The sequence below is a fragment of the Anomaloglossus baeobatrachus genome, chromosome 8 (assembly GCF_048569485.1).
Source record: "Anomaloglossus baeobatrachus isolate aAnoBae1 chromosome 8, aAnoBae1.hap1, whole genome shotgun sequence".
NCBI classification, from domain to species: domain Eukaryota; kingdom Metazoa; phylum Chordata; class Amphibia; order Anura; family Aromobatidae; genus Anomaloglossus; species Anomaloglossus baeobatrachus.
In genome coordinates this window covers 46818706-46834005 of record NC_134360.1, presented here as the reverse complement: position 1 = coordinate 46834005, position 15300 = coordinate 46818706, and the positions used below count along the sequence as shown (strand labels likewise).

General features: G+C 53.3%; 1 protein-coding gene across 1 annotated transcript; it reads right to left on the bottom strand.

Annotated features, from left to right (window-relative positions):
- Positions 1-2991: 2991 nt before the first annotated feature.
- Positions 2992-14872, bottom strand: MRPS25 (mitochondrial ribosomal protein S25). Its single transcript, XM_075320755.1, has 4 exons — positions 14649-14872; positions 13054-13160; positions 12641-12728; positions 2992-3289 (listed from the first exon to the last, which is right to left on the bottom strand). The coding sequence occupies exons 1-4, from the start codon at positions 14780-14782 to the stop codon at positions 3097-3099; spliced, it is 522 nt and encodes a 173-aa protein (XP_075176870.1). The 5' UTR covers positions 14783-14872; the 3' UTR covers positions 2992-3096.
- Positions 14873-15300: the final 428 nt, after the last annotated feature.

Below are 15300 nucleotides of genomic sequence, written 5' to 3'. Positions count from 1 at the left end.
GACCGAGAGGGGCCTGGAGGCGACGATCCAACAGGGGCCGGGGCCTGTGTAAGGACCGGTCTGGACTGCAAAGCTTCCAGCAGTTTGGCAGACCATTTGTCCATAGACTGAGCCATGGATTGTGAAAGTGACTCAGAGAGTCTCTCAGCAAAAGAGGCGAACTCTGTCCCTGCCGCCTGGACAGGGGGAGCAGGGGGGTCTACATGAGCCGAGGGGCCCACTAGTGACCGAGGCTCCGGCTGAGCAAGCGAAACCGGGGTCGAGCATTGCTCACAGTGAGGGTAGGTGGAACCCGCAGGTAACATAGCCCCACAAGAGGTACAGGCCGCAAAAAAACCCTGTGCCTTAGCACCTTTGCTCCTTGTGGACGACATGCTGTTGTCTCCTAGGAGAGTGATCACTGAGGGTATATGGGAAAGGGTATACAGCCCGACCGAACAGAAATATATATATAAATATGTATCTATTCCGGCACCCTAAGGGGACCACCACCGGGTGACCGGTGTGGCTTACCGACCGCTAAAAAGCGGAGTGTGTGTCCTCCAGATTCCCTGCCTTAGGTCTCCCAGAGCTGCAGAGCTCTTCCCTGAGAATCCTCCACCGGCAGAATGCCAAAAAATGGCTGCCGGAGCTCTCAGGGGCGGAGTGGAGCCGTGGGCGGCGCCAGGAAAGTGCGGGAATCTGGGGTCCCCACAGTGATCAGTGAGGGGGGAGGAAACATACAGGATGCTCCGGCCCTCACAGCCGACGTCAGGTCGGCCGTCCCGCCCTTACCCCTGACAGGCAGGCCCGGGGGCGGGATTTTTGCTACTAGGCCGCGATGAAGCCGGGGATTAAATTTAAGACCGTGCCCGACAAGCAGGCGCGGTCGGCGTGGAAGTCCGCCGGCCTTCTCAATTCAGCAGCTGCTGCAGCGTCCGGGAAGAAGGCGCTCCCTGCACAGTCCCCATGGGCACACAGAGTACCTTATAGTTGCAGGGCCCGGTCCCTGAGGAAGAATAGACTCCGATCCGGCAGATTCCCACAGGGGCTGCGGAGGGAGCACGGTCCCAGTAAATGGATGACCGGTCAGGATCCCACTTCTCCCAGAGCCGCTAAGGGATGGTGAAGGAGACGGCATGAGGCTCCGGCCTTTGTACCCGCAATGGGTACCTCAACCTTAACAACACCGCCGACGTAGTGGGGTGAGAAGGGAACATGCCGGGGGCCCTCTTTTCTTCCAACCGATATAAGTAATATGAGAATGCATGGGTGGATGTGTGCCTCCTTCCACACAAAGCATAAAACTGAGGAGCCCGTGATCCACGGGAGGGTGTATAGGCAGAGGGGAGGGGTTACACTTTTTTAAAAGTGTAATACTTTGTGTGGCCTCCGGAGGCAGAAGCTATACACCCAATTGTCTGGGTCTCCCAATGGAGCGACAAAGAAATGGGATTTACATACAGAAAAGCTAAACAATAAAAAATGACTGCCTGAAGAGAACATGTAATTTTCCACAGTCATTGACGATAGGGGCTGTATGTCAGGTAAAGGCACTGGGGAAATGGCTGTCATTACATCTTCAATAAATGCCCAAGTTTACATTGACATTTTGGACACTTTTCTTATCCCATCAATTGAAAGGATGTTTGCGGATGATGAAATCATTTATTAAGATGATAATGCATCCTGCCGTAGAGCAAAAACTGTAAAAACATTACTTGAAAGAAAACATAAGGTCAATGACATGGCCTGCAAATAGTCCGGATCTCAATCCAATTGAAAATGTTTGGTGGTAGTTGAAGAAAATGGTCCATGACAAGGCTCCAACCTGCAAAGCTGATCTGGCAACAACAATCGGAGAAAGTTGGAGCCAGATTGATGAAGATACTGTTTGTCACTCATTAGGTCTATGCCTCAGAGACTGCAAGCTGTTATAAAAGCCAGAGGTGGTGCAACAAAATACTAGTGATGTATTGGAGGGTTCTTTTGTTTGTTTTTTCATGATTCCATAACTTTTCCCCGTTTGGTCTTGTAAAGTGACAGTTACTGGCTAGCACATTGTTTTCATGATTTTTTTTTTTTTTAGTGTTTCTTAAAGCCAGAAAGTTGCCATTTGAAATGCTTTAGTTTTGGGCCATGTCTGTGATCTGCTTTTTTTTTTTTAAACAAAAGTAAACAATTGAATGAACATCCCCAGAGCCAGGGGAGGCCATACATTTTGCCAGGGGTTGTAGGATCCGCTGGAATGACCCCTGACTGGCACTTAGAGGGGGCATTGTATAGAATACCTGGTTCCTTTGGTAATGTAGATACCCCATAGTGGGGAGGGGCAGTAATCTGCTGGGAATTTCAGTTCTCCCATAAGAGCTGAGACTGTGACTCTCAGACTGAAGGAAGGGTTAAGGTTCCGGGTGTTTGCTGGAATAAAGCGCTGCCCTACTTATAGCGGGGGCGCTGGGTATCTCTCTGATCTGCGATCGCTTTCGCTCTAATCACCGCGCGGCAGACATGGAAATGAGCCGCTAATTACTGCACACTGCTACATCAAAAGACCCCGACTGATCAAAAGCCTCGGAGAACTCAGATGTAAATCACCCCGGATTACCTGCCATTACACCAGCGCTCGGCGCCGTCGTGGGAACAACTGACGGAATTGGTGAAAACTTCCTAATTACGTTTCCGGGGAATGTTACAGAAGTGTAGGGTGGGACCGGCTGTTTGTACGCCATTACACCAAGCTGGTGGTCTCCAGCCCGGGGGCAAAGCTACAAGTGCACACGTCCTTGTTATTACATGGGTCTCCCTTCACGAACTACACGCCTGCAGCAGTCAGGGCATGCTGGGGGTTATGGTTCAGCCATGCAGCAAGTCCTGGTTATGGTGGATGCGGTTCCGGCCGAGCAGAACTTTAACATTTCCAATGACAATCACTGGATGTCTCTCCATCCGAATAAGGGGGGCCCCTAAAGCCAATCCCCCAAACATGCAGGAAATGGAGGACAACGGACATAAAAATATCCAACATGTTTTAATTTAACAGAATATAGAAAAATATTTAAAGAAAAGAAAAAAAAATGATCGCAGATAACAAGCCCCCAGGACCTTGTTGTGGGGTCACACCTCTGTTCCGGCTTTTAATTTAGCTTTGTATTTCCCAGTCATTTCCTTTGGCAGTGGCACCACTCCGGGGCACGGGACCTGCCCATCCACCTCGCACATGCACTCACGCAGGTAATACTTTTTAGGGCCAAAGTTGGCAGGATTGGAGAGCACCATCTTCGCCTTTTCTTCTGCCTTAAGGGTCTCCCTGCAGAGAGAAAAATGAGAGGTTTATTCTTCAATCCCACGATCAGGATCAGTTGAGTTTTTGAAGCGGCAGAATTTCTGCACCTTAGTTTACTTGCATTTTTTTGTGTCTGTTTGGTGTGTCATCCTTTAAATAAAGCTGTTTTGTGTTTGAAACGTTCTGGTATTAAAGTCACCTGTCACCACTTTTTTGGCCTATAAGCTGCGGTCACCACCAGCGGGCTCTTATATACAGCATTCTAACATAATATATACAGCATTCTAACATAATATATACAGCATTCTAACATGCTGTATATAAGAGCCCAGGCCGCTGTGAGAACATAAAGAAGGGAATTTTGTTTACTTACCGTAAATTCCTTTTCTTCTAGCTCCTATTGGGAGACCCAGACAATTGGGTGTATAGCTATGCCTCCGGAGGCCACACAAAGTATTACACTTAAAAGTGTAAACCCCTCCCCTCTGCCTATACACCCCCCCGTGCATCACGGGCTCCTCAGTTTTGGTGCAAAACAGAGAGTAATGAAGTAGGGCTTGCACGGCCGCGCCAGTGACCACTCTGACCAAAGAGAGTTAATGTTCCTTTATTTCATCTTTAGGTCGACGCGTTTCTGGAGTCTCTGCTCCCTTCCTCAGGACACACAGGAAAAAGGTACATCAAATCTGCTAGACCACGAGGACTGCAAGATCTATATACATTCCGTCATGATGACGTCAGAAACCAACCTCTTTCTTAAAAAAATCGTCGGGAAAGACACATCAAAAAAACAAAAAACATGACAGTGAAAATAACGTGGTGTAAAAAAATGAACAAGAAGTGAACACAAATTACATATGATAATATCACCATATTATCTCATAAAATAATAAATAAATAATAATAAATGGATTTTTTGAGATTAAAAATGTGTGGATTACTGTGTCTTAGATAAGGTACGAGAGTAAAACAATATAATTTCAGTGTCACTCAAAAGCGGCCTCGAAATATATGTATAAATGTATATAGATCTTGCAGTCCTCGTGGTCTAGCAGATTTGATGTATTTTTTTCCTGTGTGTCCTGAGGAAGGGAGCAGAGACTCCAGAAACGCGTCGACCTAAAGATGAAATAAAGGAACATTAACTCTCTTTGGTCAGAGTGGTCACTGGCGCGGCCGTGCAAGCCCCACTTCATTACTCTCTGTTATCAGCCATTTTGGGTGCTGCTGCCTTTGGCCTGGAATTTTTGCCTGCATAGTAGTTGTGACTGTCACAACTCTCTGGGTGAGTGATATTCATTATTTCACCCTAACATTACTCGGGTAAGACCCTATTGCGCTTCTCTCTTCCACAGCTTCTATCTTCGCTCAGTTTTGGTGCAAAAGCAGGAAGGAAGAAACTTATAAATTGGTCTAAGGTAAATTCAATCCGAAGGATGTTCGGAGAACTGAAAACCATGAACCCAGAACAATTCAACATGAACAACATGTGTACACAAAAGAACAACAGCCCGAAGGGAACAGGGGCGGGTGCTGGGTCTCCCAATTGGAGCTAGAAGAAAAGGAATTTACGGTAAGTAAACAAAATTCCCTTCTTCTTTGTCGCTCCATTGGGAGACCCAGACAATTGGGACGTCCAAAAGCAGTCCCTGGGTGGGTAAAAGAATACCTCGGTAATAGAGCCGTAAAACGGCCCCTTCCTACAGGTGGGCAACCGCCGCCTGAAGGACTCGCCTACCTAGGCTGGCATCTGCCGAAGCGTAGGTATGCACCTGATAGTGTTTCGTGAAAGTGTGCAGACTCGACCAGGTAGCCGCCTGACACACCTGCTGAGCCGTAGCCTGGTGCCGCAATGCCCAGGACGCACCCACGGCTCTGGTAGAATGGGCTTTCAGCCCTGAAGGAACCGGAAGCCCAGAAGAACGGTAGGCTTCAAGAATTGGTTCCTTGATCCACCGAGCCAAGGTTGACTTGGAAGCCTGCGACCCTTTACGCTGGCCAGCGACAAGGACAAAGAGCGCATCCGAGCGGCGCAGGGGCGCCGTACGAGAAATGTAGAGTCTAAGTGCTCTCAAGATCTAACAAGTGCAAATCCTTTTCACATTGGTGAACTGGATGAGGGCAAAAAGAAGGTAAGGAGATATCCTGATTGAGATGAAAAGGGGATACCACCTTAGGGAGAAATTCCGGAACCGGACGCAGAACCACCTTGTCCTGGTGAAACACCAGGAAGGGGGCTTTGCATGACAGCGCTGCTAGCTCAGACACTCTCCGAAATGATGTGAGTGCCACTAGGAAGACCACCTTCTGCGAAAGGCGTGAAAGAGAAATATCTCTCATTGGCTCGAAAGGTGGTTTCTGAAGAGCCGTTAGCACCCTGTTCAGATCCCAGGGTTCTAGCGGGCGCTTGTAAGGGGGGACTATGTGGCAAACTCCCTGCAGGAACGTGCGGACCTGCGGAAGCCTGGCTAGACGCTTTTGAAAAAACACAGAGAGCGCCGAGACTTGTCCCTTAATAGAGCCGAGAGACAAACCCTTTTCCATTCCGGATTGAAGGAAGGACAGAAAAGTGGGCAAGGCAAATGGCCAGGGAGTAAAACCCTGATCAGAGCACCAGGATAAGAAGATCCTCCACGTCCTGTGGTAGATCTTGGCGGACGTTGGTTTCCTGGCCTGTCTCATAGTGGCAATGACCTCTTGAGATAACCCTGAAGACGCTAGGATCCAGGACTCAATGGCCACACAGTCAGGTTGAGGGCCGCAGAATTCAGATGGAAAAATGGCCCTTGAGACAGTAAGTCTGGACGGTCTGGTAGTGCCCACGGTTGACCCACCGTGAGATGCCACAGATCCGGGTACCACGACCTCCTCGGCCAGTCTGGGGCGATGAGGATGGCGCGGCGGCAGTCGGACCTGATCTTGCGTAATACTCTGGGCAGTAGTGCCAGAGGAGGAAATACATAAGGCAGCCGAAACTGCGACCAATCCTGAACTAATGCGTCTGCCGCCAGAGCTCTGTGATCTTGAGACCGTGCCATGAATGCCGGGACCTTGTTGTTGTGCCGGGACGCCATTAGGTCGACGTCCGGCTTCCCCCAGCGGCAACAGATCTCTTGAAACACGTCCGGGTGAAGAGACCATTCCCCTGCGTCCATGCCCTGGCGACTGAGAAAGTCTGCTTCCCAGTTTTCTACGCCCGGGATGTGAACTGCGGAGATGGTGGAGGCTGTGGCTTCCACCCACAGCAGAATCCGCCGAACTTCCTGGAAGGCTTGCCGACTGCGTGTGCCGCCTTGGTGGTTGATGTATGCCACCGCCGTGGCGTTGTCCGACTGAATTCGGATCTGCTTGCCTTCCAGCCACGGCTGGAACGCCTTTAGGGCTAGATACACTGCCCTTATCTCCAGAACATTGATCTGAAGGGAGGACTCTGTCGGAGTCCAGGTTCCCTGAGCCCTGTGGTGGAGGAAGACCGCTCCCCACCCTGACAGACTCGCGTCCGTCGTGACCACAGCCCAGGATGGGGGTAGGAATGATTTCCCCTTCGACAAAGAAGTGGGAAGAAGCCACCACTGAAGGGAGGCCTTGGCTGCCCGAGAAAGGGAGACGTTCCTGTCGAGGGACGTCGACTTCCTGTCCCATTTGCGGAGAATGTCCCATTGAAGTGGACGCAGATGAAACTGCGCAAATGGAACTGGCTCCATTGCTGCCACCATCTTCCCTAGGAAGTGCATGAGGCGCCTCAAGGGGTGCGACTGGGCTCGAAGGAGAGATTGCACCCCTGTCCGTAGTGAACGCTGTTTGTCCAGCGGAAGTTTCACTATCGCTGAGAGAGTATGAAACTCCATCCCGAGATATGTCAGCGATTGGGTCGGTGTCAATTTTGACTTTGGGAAATTGATGATCCACCCGAATCTCTGGAGAGTCTCCAGAGCAATGTTCAGGCTGTGTTGGCATGCCACCCGAGAGGGGGCCTTGACAAGGAGATCGTCTAAGTAAGGGATCACCGAGTGTCCCTGAGAGTGTAGGACTGCTACCACTGTTGCCATGACCTTGGTGAAGACCCGTGGGGCTGTCGCCAGGCCGAAAGGCAGCGCCACGAACTGAAGGTGTTCGTCCCCGATGGCGAAACGCAGGAAGCGCTGATGCTCTGGTGCAATCGGCACGTGGAGATAAGCATCCCTGATGTCGATTGATGCTAGGAAGTCTCCTTGGGACATCGAGGCGATGACGGAGCGGAGAGATTCCATCCGGAACCGCCTGGTTTTCACGTGTTTGTTGAGCAGTTTGAGGTCCAGAACGGGACGGAAAGATCCGTCCTTTTTTGGCACCACAAACAAGTTGGAGTAAAAACCGTGACCCCATTGCTGAAGGGGAACAGGGATCACCACTCCTTCCGCCTTCAGAGTGCTCACCGCCTGAAGAAGAGCATCGGCTCGCTCGGGGGGCGGAGATGTTCTGAAGAAACGAGTCGGAGGACGAGAGCGGAACTCTATCCTGTAACCGTGAGACAGAATGTCTCTCACCCATCGGTCTTGGACATGTGGCAACCAGGCGTCGCAAAAGCGGGAGAGCCTGCCACCGGCCGAGGATGCGGTTTGGGGAGGCCGAAAGTCATGAGGAGGCCGCTTTGGGAGCGGTTCCTCCGGCGGTCTTTTTAGGACGTGACTTAGACCGCCATGAATCAGAGTTCCTCTGACCCTTCTGTGGCCTGTTGGACGAGGAGAATTAAGACCTGGCTGAGGGCCGAAAGGACCGAAACCTCGATTGTACCTTCCGTTGTGGAGGTCTGTTGGGTTTGGACTGGGGCAAGGACGATTCCTTTCCCTTGGATTGTTTAATGATTTCATCCAATGGCTCGCCAAACAGGCGGTCGCCAGAAAATGGCAAACCGGTTAAGAACTTTTTGGAAGCAGAGTCTGCCTTCCATTCACGTAGCCACATGGCCCTGCGGACTGCCACCGAATTGGCGGATGCTACCGCCGTACGGCTCGTAGAGTCCAGGACAGCATTCATGGCGTAGGACGCAAAAGCCGACGCCTGAGAGGTTAAGGACACAACCTGCGGAGTAGAGGCACGTGTGACTGCATTAATCTCAGACTGACAAGCTGAGATAGCTTGGAGTGCCCATACGGCTGCGAATGCCGGAGCAAAGGACGCGCCGATAGCTTCATAGATGGATTTCATCAGGAGCTCTATCTGCCTGTCAGTGGCATCCTTGAGTGATGCACCGTCTGCCACTGCAACTATGGATCTAGCCGCCAGTCTAGAGATTGGAGGATCCACCTTGGGACACTGAGCCCAACCCTTGACTACGTCAGGGGGGAAGGGATAACGTGTGTCATTAAGGCGCTTAGTAAAGCGCTTATCTGGAAAAGCTCGGTGTTTCTGGACTGTATCTCTGAAGTCGGAGTGATCAAGAAACGCACTCCGTGTACGTTTGGGAAACCTAAAATGGAATTTCTCCTGCTGAGAAGCTGACTCCTCAATCTGAGGAGTTGGGGGAGAAAGATCCAACACCTGATTGATGGACGCTATAAGGTCGTTTACTATGGCGTCCCCTTCAGGTGTATCCAGGTTGAGAGCGGCGTCAGAATCAGAGCCCTGATCTGCCACCTCCGCTTCATCCTCCAGAGAGTCCTCATGCTGAGACCCTGAACACTGTGATGAAGTCGAGGGAAGCTCCCGGCGAGCCCGCTTAGCCGGTCTGGGACTGCGGTCCGTGTCAGAGTCCTCACCGTGGGACCTATGAGTCGCCCCAGGAGCACTCTGCTGCGCCGACCGAGGGGGGTCTGAGGGAAAAGGTTCAACAGTGCCTGGGGCCTGTGTTACAGGTCTGGACTGCAAAGCTTCTAGTATCTTAGCAGACCATTTATCCATAGACTCAGAAAGTTTGTCAGCGAATACTGCAAACTCTGTCCCTGTCACCTGGACAGTGGCAGCAAAGGTTCCACCTGAGCCGAGGGTCCCACCAGTGGCAGAGGCTCCGGCTGAGTGAGTGTCACAGGGGCCGAGCATTGCACACAGTGAGGGTAGGTGGAACCTGCAGGTAGCATAGCCGCACATGAGGTACAGGTTGCAAAGTAAGCCTGTGCCTTGGCACCCTTGCTTTTTGCGGACGACATGCTGTTGTCTCCTCTTAGAGCAATCAGAGAGGGTATATAGCCAAAGCAATAGTGCGGCCGTACAGAGTAAATGTATACAATATAAGCATATAAATATACACTTCGGCACCCAGGGGGGCAAGCACCTAGTAACAGGTGCGGCTTACCGACCGCCCTCAGCGTTTGTGTGACCACCACATTCCCTGCCTGGGCCTCCCAGAGCTGATGGAGCTCGTCTCTGAAGTTCTCCAGCATCAGAAGTGCTGATAGGAATGGCTGCCAGCGTTCTGAGAGGAGGAGGGAGCCGTGGGCGTGCCTTAGAAAGTGCGGGAATCTGGTGCCCCACGGTGCTCAGTGAGGAGGATACTAAGTATGCTCCAGCCCTCAGCGCTGACGTCCAGTGCAGCGTCCCGCCCTTACCCCTGACTGGCAGGCCCGGGGGCGGGAATATGCGGTACTAGGCCGCAAAAGCCGGGGACTAAAGTTATAAGCGCGGCCGGCAAACAAGCGCGGTCAGCGCGGTAGTCCCGGCGCACAAACACAACCAGCAGCTGCTGCAGCGTCCATTAGACAGGCGCTCTATGCGCCGTCCCCAAGGGGACACAGAGTACCTCAGAGGAGCAGGGCCTGTCCCTGACGATACCCGGTCTCCTGTCCAGCAGATTCCCCCAGGGGCTGCGGAGGGAGCACGGTCCCAGTGCCTGGTGACCGGTTAGGATCCCACTTCACCCAGAGCCCCTAAGGGATGGGGAAGGAAAACAGCATGTGGCTCCAGCCTTTGTACCCGCAATGGGTACCTCAACCTTAACAGCACCGCCGACCAGAGTGGGGTGAGAAGGGAGCATGCCGGGGGCCCTGTTATGGGCCCTCTTTTCTTCCATCCGATATAGTCAGCAGCTGCTGCTGACTAAATTGTGGAGCTTGCGTGCATGTGTGCCTCCTTCAACACAAAGCATAAAAACTGAGGAGCCCGTGATGCACGGGGGGGTGTATAGGCAGAGGGGAGGGGTTTACACTTTTAAGTGTAATACTTTGTGTGGCCTCCGGAGGCAGAAGCTATACACCCAATTGTCTGGGTCTCCCAATGGAGCGACAAAGAAAAACACTTTATAATACCCAACGGTCGCGCGGTTGGCCATATGGGTGTCTCTGTTGCCGCCTCTTTCGTCCTCTTTCTGAAGCCAGAAGGATCTTATGTATCTCTGTATACAGGGAGCTCCCCCTAGTGGTGACTGCACACAGAATCTTCTGTATCTGTATAAGAGCCCAGGCCGCTGTGAGAACATAAAAAACACTTTATACTACTTACCTAATGGTCGTGCGGTTGGTCATATGAGCAACTCCGTTGTCCGGTGCCGGCGCCGCCTGTTTCAGCCATCTTCGTCCTCCTTCTCTAGCTACGGTGCATGACGCGTCCGACGTCATACACACTCGCCGGCATTCAGGTTCTGAGCAGGGCAGATCAAAGTATTGTAGTGCGCCTGCGCAGGACTGCGAGTGTGTATGACGTAGACGCGTTATGCACACAGGCTTCAGAAAGAGGACGAAGATGGCCGAAAGAGGCGACGCCGGCACCGAAGAACGGAGACACCCATAAGGCCCACCGCACAACCGTTAGGTAGGTATTATAAAGTGTTTTTTATGTTATACCCCCGGCCTGGGCTCTTATATACAGCATGTTAGAATGATGTATATAAGAGCCCAGTGGTGGTGGCCGCAGGTTATACGCCAAAGAAGTGGTGACCGGTTCCCTTTAATATCATTAAGAGCGGATTACATGAATTTTGGTGCATTTCTGCAGCCTAAATGTATCAAAAACGCATATGTGTCTTTCACCTGCGGCTTTTGCGCATCTAATGCAAATATATGGGAAAAATCCGCACAGAAAACAGAGCGTTCACGCAAGAAAAACACTCCACAGGTGAGTGTACACACGGTAAAAAAGAAGCAGAGTGGACACAAGATTTCTATTAATCCCGGCCACTTGATTGTACTGTAAAACACAGCGTTTTGGATGCCTAGAAAATATGCAGCTTCTAGAAAGTGAATAACACTGATTGTGGGAACGTACCCCAAGAGGCTCATTATACAGAATTCATCTATTGTGTACTAAAAACATCCGATATTCTGCATCATATTCCAGAAACAGCTCCAAATCCCTGCACAGTCTTCATAATAAGTATGTCCACAGCTACCACTAGGGGGAGCTCCCTGCATACACATATATATTTATTGACATCAATAGCAACTCCCCTAGTGGTGTCTGCATTTAGAATCTTATGTATCTATGTATACAGGGAGCTCCCCCTAGTGGTGGCTGCAGACAGAATCTTATCATGTATCTCTGTATGCAGGGAGCTCTCCCTAGTGGTGGCTGCAGACAGAATCTTATCCTGTATCTCTGTATAGAGGGAGCTCCCCCTAGTGGTGGCTGCAGAAAGAATCTTATGTATCTCTATATACAGGGAGCTCCCTCTAGTGGTGGCTACAGACAGAATAGGCAGAATCTTATCATGCATCTCTGTGTACAGGGAGCTCCCCCTAGTGGTGGCTGCAGACAGAATCTTATGTATCTCTATATACAGGGAGCTCCCCCTAGTGGTGGCTGCAGACAGAATCTTATCATCTATCTCTATATACAGGGAGCTCCCCCTAGTGGTGGCTGCAGACAGAATCTTATCATCTATCTCTATATACAGGGAGCTCCCCCTAGTGGTGGCTGCAGACATAATCTTATCTATCTCTATATACAGGGAGCTCCCCCTAGTGGTGGCTTCAGACAGAATCTTATGTATCTCTATATACAGGGAGCTCCCTCTAGTGGTGGCTACAGACAATCCTTTGTATCTCTGTACATAAAAGCTCCCCCTAGTAGTGGCTGCAGGTCATCAAAATATTATATTATAACTTTATACATGGGCATTTGGAATAATGTATCTAAAAACAGAACTCTGTCAGCTATTAATATACATTAAATAACAATCAGCTGATAACGCTGTTAATCAGGTTTCGGGTATGCACAGAGGCCAATACCTGCAGCAGCTGAGGATTTGTATCCAGGACAATCCTCTGTGAGATACACAGTCCGGACCCCAGACTGATACATTGTATCAAACTCCGGACAATAGATTATTGCTACTGATGATTTTGTCTGACAGAGGATCATGTTAATATGATGACATTATAACAAACCCTCAGCTGTGAAATGTATCCGGCCACTATAGGGTTTAGCAGGAGTTTCTTCCCATTCAGGGACAGTGAGCGTTCTTACTCTGTCTTGCCCAGGATTTTCTTCACATGATGTAAGATCTCAGTCCGGGTTTTGTCTTCAATATCGACAAGGACCTGGTTCCCGTCATCTGCAAGAGAAGAAGAGAATGTGAGTGAGAGGACATGACTGCCCCTCCCCCGCAGACTGCGGCATCAGTAATGATACAGTGCAGTGATTAGTTCTGTTCATCCTGAGCCTCCTGGTTCATGAGCAGTAAGGACTGATATGGGGGGGGGCGGCAGAGCGCGCAAAGGGGGGGGGGGATTTGGGGCAGCAGAGTGCGGGGGGCTGCAGGAATGGCTGTTAGGGGTCGCTCATAATATGTGGTCTTGGGGAGAGAAGCCGGATAACGATCAGCTCTTGCTGCTCCCCCTCCGCACACAGGAGAGGACACGAGCGGCGCCCGCACTCACCCAGGTAAAAGCGCAAGAAGGGAGACGGCGTCATGTTCTTCAGCAGCATAATCTGCAGCCAGGGGTTCTTGTACTGGATCTGGGGAACCGAGAAAAAGACGAACTTCCTGAAAGAGAAAGACAGAGGTGAAACTCCGACCTCACTGCGCATAAACTCCAACCGGGTCCCCCAACTAGTGCCCGCAATGTACATAAACCCCCAAAGGTGCGTTCACCCTAACCACAAGCCTCACCCGGGGCCCACCACCTGTGCCCTCCCCACACGCCTCACCCGGGGCCCACCACCTGCGCCCTCCCCACGCGCCTCACCCGGGGCCCACCACCTGCGCCCTCCCCACACGCCTCACCCGGGGCCCACCACCTGCGCCCTCCCCACGCGCCTCACCCGGGGCCCACCACCTGCGCCCTCCCCACGCGCCTCGCCCGGGGCCCACCACCTGCGCCCTCCCCACGCGCCTCACCCGGGGCCCACCACCTGCGCCCTCCCCACGCGCCTCGCCCGGGGCCCACCACCTGCGCCCTCCCCACGCGCCTCGCCCGGGGCCCACCACCTGCGCCCTCCCCACGCGCCTCGCCCGGGGCCCACCACCTGCGCCCTCCCCACGCGCCTCGCCCGGGGCCCACCACCTGCGCCCTCCCCACGCGCCTCGCCCGGGGCCCACCACCTGCGCCCTCCCCACGCGCCTCGCCCAGGGCCCACCACCTGTGCCCTCCCCACGTGGGGCCCACCACCTGTGCCCTCCCCACGCGCCTCACCCGGGGCTCACCACCTGTGCCCTCCCCACGTGGGGCCCACCACCTGTGCCCTCCCCACGCGCCTCACCCGGGGCCCACCACCTGTGCTCTCCCCACGCGCCTCGCCCAGGGCCCACCACCTGTGCCCTCCCCACGTGGGGCCCACCACCTGTGCCCTCCCCACGTGGGGCCCACCACCTGTGCCCTCCCCACGCGCCTCACCCGGGGCCCACCACCTGTGCCCTCCCCACGCGCCTCGCCCAGGGCCCACCACCTGTGCCCTCCCCACGTGGGGCCCACCACCTGTGCCCTCCCCACGCGCCTCACCCGGGGCCCACCACCTGTGCTCTCCCCACGCGCCTCGCCCAGGGCCCACCACCTGTGCCCTCCCCACGTGGGGCCCACCACCTGTGCCCTCCCCACGTGGGGCCCACCACCTGTGCCCTCCCCACGCGCCTCACCCGGGGCCCACCACCTGTGCCCTCCCCACGCGCCTCGCCCAGGGCCCACCACCTGTGCCCTCCCCACGTGGGGCCCACCACCTGTGCCCTCCCCACGCACCTCGCCCAGGGCCCACCACCTGTGCCCTCCCCACGTGGGGCCCACCACCTGTGCCCTCCCCACGCGCCTCACCCGGGGCCCACCACCTGTGCCCTCCCCACACACCTCACTCCACGACCCCCACCTGTACCCTCCACACACACCTCACCCTGTGCCCCCCCACATGTGCCCTCACACTGCTGCCCCCCACACACCTGACACACCCAGAGCACCCCCACCAACTGTTTGCTCCCCACACGCCTTCGTCTCGCACCTCCTTTCTGTGCCCTTCCACCCCCTGACCTCTGACCTCCGCTCACCTCGCGCCATCTCCGTGCTCCCCCCGGGTGTTGTAGTTGACGGTCATGATCTTGACGCTGTTCTTGAGCACGATGTCCCCGCTCTGCAGATACTGCAGGGTGCGGCGGATCGGGAACAGCCCCTTCATCGGCATCTCCGCGCTGGGCCCGGGACACTCACAGGGGCAAAGCCGCACTGCACGCCGGGAACAGCAGGCTGGGAGGAGAGCAGTGACAGCGGCCGCCGCACTGCACGCCGGGAAGTGTAGTCTTGTCACATGGTCCCTGGTACTGTCATGTGACCTGCGCTGTGCGCTCATGTTAACCCCTTCTGTGCTGAAACCTGAGCCACTGATGGAATGAATCCTGTTCTCCAATCACCTGACTGTACTGGGGAATGGACGAGCACCCAGCTGTACCACAAGCCTGAATGTCAAATATATTTTACAGAGATAATAATAGGAAGACTGTACAAATAAAGGAGTCTGTTGCTGCATCCGTCCCCTGCATCAAAAGTACTGCACCAGTAGAATAGTGAGTGCAGCTCTGGAGGATAATACAGGAGGTAACTCAGGATTAGTACAGGATCAGTAATGTAATGTGTACACAGTGACTGCACCAGCAGAATAGTGAGTGCAGCTCTGGAGTATAATGCAGGATGTAACTCAGGATC